Source organism: Pygoscelis adeliae, unplaced genomic scaffold (genome assembly GCF_000699105.1).
Source record: "Pygoscelis adeliae isolate BGI_AS28 unplaced genomic scaffold, ASM69910v1 Scaffold10, whole genome shotgun sequence".
NCBI lineage: Eukaryota > Metazoa > Chordata > Aves > Sphenisciformes > Spheniscidae > Pygoscelis > Pygoscelis adeliae.
In genome coordinates, this window is record NW_008824053.1 from 1,604,193 (window position 1) to 1,613,491 (window position 9,299).

Consider the following 9,299-nt stretch of genomic DNA (forward strand, 5'->3'; position numbering starts at 1 on the left):
ACTCTCTACAACTACCTGAAAGGAGGTTGTAGCGAGGTGGGTGTCGGTCTCTTCTCCCAAGTAACAAGCGATAGGACAAGAGGAAATGGCCTCAAGTTGCGCCAGGGGAGGTTTAGATTGGACGTGAGGAAAAATTTCTTTACTGAAAGAGTGGTTAAACATTGGAACAGGCTGCCCAGGGACGTGGTTGAGTCCCCATCCCTGGAGGGATTTAAAAGACAGGTAGATGAGGTGCTTAGGGACATGGGTTAGTGGGCATGGTGGTGTTGGGTTGACGGTTGGACTCGATGATCTTAGAGGTCTTTTCCAACCTTAATGATTCTATGATTCTATGATTCTAAGCATAGAATGTTCATCTTTTATTCAATTCATGCTAGTCTTGCGAGCAAAGGAGGAAGAACAGGTGTGGATGACACATTTGAGGTGCAAACTATGGAATGCAGTGGCTGCTGGATCCTGCCGAGATTACAGTTTATAAATGTCTGGAGAACTGGGACTGCTACCTAAGAGGCATGAATGTCGGGGCTACCTTTGTAGGAGCCGCTTTTTAAGAGCTCCTGTTTAATTCCAGAATCAGCAGGATCCAGAAACCCCTGCTTTATACTAAGGCTGCTCCCCCAGTTAGCTGATACATAGCACCTAGCATCTGACATTTCCAGTTTCTGCTGGGTTCTAGATTTAGCAGACCAGCTGTTACTGATGTTGTTGCATTCCTACATGACTCCATTTGGCATATTTCTTTTGCTCCACCTGTGTCAATAGCCTCAGGTAGTATGATCAGAATCATATTTTCCACATTAATAACCATTATTGAGCAGATATACAAACTATTGACAAAATGTCCAGCAAATCGGTGATAAAGATTGTTCCTTCTGTGTATGGTGCCTGAGCAACAGAAAAAGAAAGAGCATTTAACTTCCTCCTTCCTGCCAGAGCTCTTCAGGAGGCACTTTCTCTCCCTTTTGTTTCCCAGCTATGGCAGAGCTCCTGCTCCTGCAATGCTGAAAACACTGCATCTCTGTACAAATTTTCTTTCTGATTTCAGCTGGACGGGTTTGGTGAGGTATGTAAATGTTCAATCAAAAATGCAGTACTGAGAAAATAAGAGATGAGGAACAATCTAGAGTTAAAGAATTACTCTAGATTCATTTTCACAGAACAAGGAAATTCAAAGTTAACCAAAAAAAAGTGAAAAGCAAGTAAACATAGAAACTGAGTATCAAACCAGAAGTATCTGGCTTGATAGTTGAAAGTAATTGGCCCAAGTCCTAAAATCCTCCTTATTTATTTACTTAAACAAACATGTGCTTAATATTGTGGGAGTTTTGCTCAAGTAAGGGAGATAGCTATACATGGGATTAATGACTTTTCCTTTCCTGTTACTTGTTTTAAAGGTATCTTCACTTCTGTAAGCTTCCGGGAAGAGTTATGGGAATCCGCCTGCTACACTTCACTTCTGTGGTGATTATTGTCTTACTTCTGGTGGCGGGCGCTTTAACGGCTTTGCTTCCCAATATCAAAGATGACAAAATGCCCAATTTGAGAAGGGAACCAAAAACCCAGAGTCAGTCTGCCTTGGATTCATTTACTCTTATTATGCAGACATACAATAGAACTGACTTACTGCTAAAGCTTTTGAATCATTATCAAGCCATCCCCCATCTACATAAAGTAATCGTCGTGTGGAACAACGTTGGTGAGAAGATACCAGAGGAAATGTGGAATTCCTTGGGGCCTCACCCTGTCCCTGTTGTCTTTAAAGTTCAAACGGTAAATCGCATGAGGAACAGACTCCAGAATTTCCCTGAGCTGGAAACAAAAGGTAATCAACAGTTCATACTGCTACTACTAATATTATTTTCACATTTAAAATCTGAATGCTAAAAGAGAGATGGTTTGAGTTATACTATGTAATAAACCCATGGATCTGTTGGGCCGCTTAATAGAATGTGGATAATACAGGAGAAACCTATGTTGCGATATCAGATGCACACCACCACCACCAGCAGGCTAGAGGTTGTCAGTGAAGAGTAAGGAAAAAAAGAGGGATGTCAAATGCAGTTCATGGGCTTTTGCAACTGTGTCTGTTCTCCGTTTCCTTTGTCAGGCAAACATAGGTAGTTCAGCCTCTCTTCCCTTTATAGTGTAAACTGAAATTCATAGTGCATGTATTTGTTCAGTCTCTGCATTAATTTGGACTTAAGCCATCTGGTAAAGACTTGATTTAATCCATTGATTTTAAGACTAAGTTCTCAAGCATGTTCTGCTCTTCAGAGGAACTTCCCTTCCTAGCTGGCTGGCTTTCTATCTCAAATTATGCATCCTTTTTAAGTGTTTTCCCCAGTCTTTTGGCTATTCATCTACATATTTTTCCTAAGCTCTTTCCAGGAGAAGCACAACAATAAGCCCTGTGTGTTTCAAGTGGAAAAAAAACCCATATGTTGCATTACAGACCTGACCTTACTCATGGTTAGTAAAGGTAATTCCATTTACTGCCCCCTTCCTAACATGCCTTGCTACTCAAAACCCGTAACTTCTAGGAAGACACGAGAAACCAGCTTCCCAAGTGTTTTATTTACTGTAATAGGACTTATTCCGACTATAAATTTAAGAAGCTTTAATGTGTGTGGAGTTCTGGTCTAAGAATAGCTTTCCTTTTCTAATTCCTGATAGTTTTTTGCCTAAAATTTAAGGCAAAGATTCTTCCTTCTGTAGTTAATAATATTGAATGTTGCCTGTGCAATTTATTAAGGTTGCTTATTTAGAACTTGCAAGTAGTGAGGAGATGGGTAAAATTTTATACTGAGAATCCCGTGTAAATCTCATACACTAAAGAAAATGGTATCTAACTCTTTAGTTCTATTTTTACACAAGATTAGTAGAATTCTAAGTTGCTTTGCCAAACACTCCAAGTTTTCCAACGCATATCTGTCCAGCTGTACTACGGATGATCAAAGGTTGCTGAGTTTTGTTACAGCCTGGCAAATAATCTAAAACCTAGGTTTGCTTCCAGTTACCACAAAGCTGCCACCTTGCTTTAACTTTGAAATCTAAATGTTTTCTCAATCTACTTTCAAGGAGTTACTATTCAGTTCTGCAATTCAGCTTAATAGAAGTTTCACAGCTAACTTGTCAAATACTGTGCTGCATACTGTGCTCATGTATTTAATCTTTTGATAAGTTAAAAGTTTTTCTGTTTTTTTTTTCTCCCTTCAGCTGTTTTAATGATGGATGATGATACACTAGTCAGTGCTCATGACCTTGCTTTTGCCTTTTCTGTTTGGCAGGTAATGTTTTGCACCTTGGCAGGCAGTATTTGTGAGTTACAATTGAGATTAATGGTTTTAATTAGAGTAATACTATATCATAATGTTTTACCATTGATTTTCTAGCTATAAAGTTAAATTTTAGAAGGATTGAAGCATCGAATAGTAGAAATTGCAAAAATATTCAATAGTAGCTATACCTATAATCTATAACTTTCAAATTTTTAACTCTTGTACATGAACACTGAAGTTGCTGACTGCTGAATTTATTTAAATTGATAGTAGGCTGCAAAACAAAAGCGAGTGGGTTTTTTCTCTCTAAGAGAAATTGTCTGTAAATTTATTTTGAGTGCCAAATATACAGCTGCAAATTGTGGATAGATGTTTCTTGGCACTACGTGATGTGGAATGAGGCATATTGTGTCAGTTTTGCAAAACTGTATTTAATTGCATCATTTATGCAGATCAAAGGACCACATGCCAACAATTTCATTCTTTCCTGGCAATAATCTTGTGCTCCTCTCATTTAAAAAAAGCATAAATCTGTCTTATGAAAATACTTAACACATTGCACAATGTGGGCTTCATTTTGATTTTCTGAATTTCTTTTTCCTTTCAGCAATTTCCAGAGCATATAGTGGGATTTGTTCCTAGAAAGCACATTTCTACTCCTTCAGGTGTATACAGTTATGGCAGCTTCGAATTGCAGAACCCTGGATTTGGAAATGGAGATCAGTATTCTATGGTTCTTATTGGTGCAGCATTTTTTCATAGTGGGTATTTAGAAGACTTTCAAAGACAGCCAGAAGCTGTTTACGCCTTAATAGATGAAACTCAAAATTGTGATGATATTGCCATGAATTTTCTGGTAGCCAAGCATACTGGAAAGCCTTCAGGAGTGTTTGTGAAGCCTGTTGATATAAGAAATTTAGAAAAAGACACTAACAGTGGCTATTCTGGAATGTGGCACCGAGCAGAGCATTTATTACAGAGATCTTACTGTGTAAATAAACTGGTTAATATTTATGATGGCATGCCTTTAAAATATTCAAATATCATGATTGCTCAGTTTGGTTTTCCTAATTATGCCAATCACAAAAATAAAATGTAAGCCAATGAATTTAAGGGGTTAGATGTTAAACAATAGTCAGTGAATTGTACTGAGTTCAAGGAGAGAAGAAGGTGTAATTACTGCATCTTGGCCATCCTTATTTGTAGCCTCTGAATTTTTTTCATTTGGCTTTTTATGTTTTTTTTTTTTCCTTTCTTACTAGTTCTCCAAGGTACGTTTTGAGAAAACTTAAAGATTATATACTAATGTTTAGCTGTGATAAAATAATCATAAAAGCTATTACAGTTAATTAGGCCAGTTCTTCAGAAACATGCAGACAAAAATGCACTCCTACCCTTCAGTGCTTATGTTTTGATTTTTTTGTTTAAATATATGTATCTAGTCAAATGAGGTCTAGGCATATTTTTGATAGTTATATGTTGAGACGCTTCCTTGCCTTCCCCCTCCTCTCCTCACCTCTTCCTACCCAGTTCCTAGTGAAACCGTAGAAGGGCTACAACAAACTGTTGGCCAGGCTTCTAGACTCCTGTACAAAACCCCTTTGAAATTTGTATATAAGCTACTCTGTATTCTGAGATGTTCCTGAAGCTGCTGTGAAAGCAACCCAGAAGAGTACCTCACCTTAATCTCAGATAGTCCTAAAACCATTGCCTACAGTATCTACTACTGCTGAGATAGTGGAAAATGATCTCTGATGTGGCTTTTTTTCCTCTTATTAATTTGCCTAGAGTTGCTGAAACACTGCAAGCAGCTGAAAGGTAAAACCCAGCAGTTGGAAATGTAAGAAACATGAATGTATGAAACTTACATAGGCAGCCAGAAGAAATGGATGGGATATTACTTATTAATACTCTCTTTAGTACTTAGTTTTATTTTGATATTTTGCGTGTACATTGTTACAAAAATGTGCCCAAGAAAATCCTCACTTTTTAAAAATGTCTTATTTACAATTCCTAATAAGAGCAAGCTGTTCTACATTTATTACAGAGTGTGCATTTTGTAATATTACAGCTCTACTGTTTTTTTTAACTATTCTTTCAAATGAGTATTTACTTTTTGGTTCCTTTCATCTCTGTTTTTTGGTGGCTATGACAACAGAATTAAAATGTGCAACAAATGGGTAAAGCATTAAAAAAAAAAAGTACAGTGATATTTGACAGGGCTTGGACTATTATCAGTCTCTGAATTCGCTGGCTTCATCTGTAGTAAGAAACAGAGCTATTATTAACAGCTTTTGTTAGATTGGGACTTTGTAGTTCTGGAAACGTTGTGTTAACATAGACAGGACAAACCTTTTCCATTGCAGTTACAGAACTTTTTTGTGGTATGGAGGAAAGAACAAAAGACAGTGATTTTCCTGGATCACAGAGAGGAATCAAATCTGGCATGCAAAGTAGATTTAGTTTCATTTGCATCAGCTTTTAATTGATTCTCAGCATCAGTTCAAAGGTATCTATGGGCAATCAATAACAGCTAACACCTAGTACACAAATTGCATCTGCACAAATGGTGTATAATTGTACCATTTTTTGTAATAAGTTAGCTGAACAAAAAGTGGTTGAAGTTCTTTACAGCAGGGCTGATTCTGGGTGTGAGTCTTTGGGTTTCTTTGGGGGAACGGAGGATGCTTTTGCCCCGTCTGTCAGTGTTAATGGATTTGGTTTCTGTTCAGTGAAGTCTTCCCAGTACTTTTGCAAGATTTAAAGGGCAAAAACTTAAAATGGCAATGTAAAGTCTGCTTAATTTTGTTGTAATAGTGAAAAGTAGCTTTTAATTATTGTGCTGTAGTGATAAGTAGTATACAAAGAGGTCTATGATCTTTCCAGAAATGCAACTTTCCTGGTGGTAGTTTACTGCATTTCATTTACTTACTGGTCTTCTGTAATTTCTGTTCTCTGCAGTATCGACTAGAATTGTGAAGACTCACAGATGTTGTTTGCCTTTTAAAATGTGAAATGAACTGTCAACTCAGCCAAATCTTAGCATTGGGTTTGTTGTTGGGGGGGAGGAGTTGTTTTGGGTTGGGTTTGGTTGTTTGTTTTTTTGTTCTTCTGTATCAGTGAAAAAATGAATAGAACAAGCTTTTATTATACTGGTAAATTTAATTTGTACCATTGTCAAATAAAGTACATGAAACAGATTCGCAATGTGTTTATTTTCAGATTATTGACCAAGTTTTTCAGTGTTAGATGTCTAAAGTAAGCTCACAGTTTGCATACAAATGAGCAGCACCAAGATTTCATTTTTGAAAAAAAACGTGTACTTGTTGGCACATACATGTAAGGCGCACTCATGAGGAAAAAAAAGCCATCAAAAAACACAGCCTTAAGCAGTTAGGCTTAGATAGCAAAGAAAATTCAAAGACAAGAATTCAGCTCTAGCCATAATTCACTGTGCTTAGAAATCAAAAAGGTTTTGTTCGTTTATTTTTAAAGGCTGGTAACTTTTTATCCCCTGATGGTTATAAAAGTGCCTTAAGATTCTTTAATGAAATATATTCCTGAGAATTTATATTTTTAACAAATTAATATGCATGTGATGATTTCTTCTAAGATTATCTAGATGTCATTTGGAAATATTTTGGAGTCTAAACAGATTCATCACTACCTCTGAATGTTCTGTAGAAATTCATGTTTATGCAACACAGGATTTTAAAAATTGTATCTAAAAGAAATATTTAAAAAAATCATTGTTGAAAAAATCAGGATATAGTCTTAAAATGATGCAACAGGACTACAAGAAAATTGCTTCTTTACCTACAGTTAAAAAAATGCCACAAGATGTCACTGTAGCCTTGATATTTGATATCATCAAATGTTAAAAATAGTCATTGGAATTTATTATAATAAAATTGTATGAGGTAAAAACATTCTTAAAGCTACCATTTTACAAGGTGAAATTCATTAGATAATCATACTAAAAGCTGTGGGACATAATACTGGAACTGAAAAAACATGGAGGTTATTTTGTACATATTCTTACAGGGAAGAAGAGAAAGATTATTTTAAGTATCTTCTGTGCTTACAAAGGCTCTAGCTAATTGCCACAAATGAGAACTTGCATGCAACCAAAACAGTAGTTGTAATTTTGGAAAAGGTATGTAAGTGGTATACAAACAACATTTGGCAGTGGGGCTTCAGTTTCTAGTCATGTTTGCCTCCTAGATTCACCAGCCTAGGTAGATGGATTTACAAATAATAGGCTTTAACACAAACTCTGTATCTAGGGATTCTAGGTACTGGCTAGCTAGCCTGTTACGCGGCTCCATCTTTGCTTCTGTTGCCCAAGACACCTTAGTTAAAGCCAATTTGAGTATGTTCATACGAACTCCCCTCAAGTAGAGTGCAGCACAGACTTAGAAATGTATGTAACATTGAACTGTAATGAAAGTTTCAGTAAAAAAGGGTGTTAAAAAACTATGGTCCTAGAGAAAATACATTGATATCTCTTCTCTTACATGGGATATGTTACCCCTTAGAGAATTGCTTGTAAATAAAAAATGAAATCTTTGATTTAATTAAGGGTTAAATACAAGTGAAAGTCTCATAGAACAACATAGGTAAACACATTGATTTCCATGAAAAGCAAGTACCCTCCAACAACCTTTATTTAATTTGCTGTTACAGAAGACTACGGTCTCAGTCTTGCAAGCATCTTGTACAGAATAGTACTTACTGCTGAGAATGAGTTTTCTTACCTAAGTTCACAGGACCAGGCCCAAAGAGAGTCTCATTTAGGAATATTAGTTCTGGAGCTATGAAAAAAAGGAAAAAGGGGATGTAAGAACACAGGTACAAATTATTAGAACCAATACCAAAAATAAATAAGCAACTACAAAACAATTGCACGAGAGAAGTATTTTCTGTAGTACTTCCAACACATTTGTAAGGCTTTAAAGGTTATCCAGTGCTTATGACACTAGATTAAAAATTGATGAGTCAAAAGTGTTTTCATACTCGTGTTTAGCCTCATCTGCAGTCACACTAGAGTTAATTATATGAACTGGTAATTACAGTACTTATTTATAGTGTTAGGAAAACATAGTGATAATAATGTGGACCTCAGGGCTGCATATTGCTTTGTATTACAATGACTTTTTAAGGTGTTTCAAGGGTGGGGCTTTTTTTTGTTTTGGGGAAGAATAGCATCCTTTTTTTCCTCCTCAAGGTATCTCTCCTTTTGCTTGTATAGTTGTAAAAATGAGATGGACCGTCTGCTCTGTCTTTCTAAAGGGGAGGGCGGTAGAAGAAAGGCATTTCTAACCCTTTTAATGCTTCTATTTCTTTGGCAGTAAGTTAATTGCAGACTACAAGCTAATTCAGCTTTTGCAAATGAACCACCAGAAAGCCAACCTTTCACTTTTTTAAAACATCAAGCTACAAGTAATTTTGTGTCGTTTTACGACAGCCTTAGAAGCATACGTGAACCTCTTCGTTGCTAGATGACTTCTCAGGAAGAGCGAGAGCCCGTAGCTCGACCCAGTGCGTTAAGAGAGCTTCACGCGGTAGGGGTGCGTGTCGTCCCTTTCTGTTCGCAAGCGGCTTCCCCCAGATCTTGCTCCCCCTCGGTTCTCCCCAGCAGACGACGCTGCCCAGCGGCTACAACTCCTCGCCTGAGGGAGCCGAGGAAGGGAGGGCCCAGGGGGTGACAGAAACCCCGGCGGGCGGGAAAGGAGGCGCCTGCGTGTGACCGGCGGGCGGGGGGCGCCGCAACCGGGGCTCAGGTGAGGAGAGACCCGCTCGAGGGGCGCGCCCGGCAGCAGCCCTCTCTTCCCCAGGCACCGCTCGCTCATTGGCTGGGGACGTAGGAAGGCAGCTTCTGATTGGTGCGTCCGTTTGTCTATCAGGCTACATGGTGGCGCAGACCGGGCCGGGCCCTGCGCGAGTCAGTGTCCCAGGCAGGGGAGAGAGAACTCCGGCGGCGCAGCGCCGCGCAGCGCAGTGCAGCGCTTCCCTTCTCCC

The 9,299-nt window shown here is 38.2% G+C and overlaps 1 protein-coding gene across 3 annotated transcripts in view; it reads left to right on the top strand.

Annotated features, from left to right (window-relative positions):
- The window catches only part of LOC103925093 (exostosin-like 2), a 77,811-nt gene that overhangs the window by 1,622 nt on the left and 66,890 nt on the right, over window positions 1-9,299 (top strand). Inside the window, exons 3-5 of one of the 3 annotated variants that reach the window (XM_009333740.1) lie at window positions 1,395-1,822; window positions 3,217-3,287; window positions 3,886-5,421. In XM_009333740.1, the coding sequence (XP_009332015.1) occupies window positions 1,395-1,822; window positions 3,217-3,287; window positions 3,886-4,377 (991 nt within the window). In that variant the 3' untranslated portion in view covers window positions 4,378-5,421. Of the gene's footprint in view, window positions 1-1,394; window positions 1,823-2,378; window positions 2,480-3,216; window positions 3,288-3,885; window positions 5,422-9,299 lie in introns of those variants that run through there. The other 2 variants (XM_009333741.1, XM_009333739.1) reach the window with 2 other exon arrangements.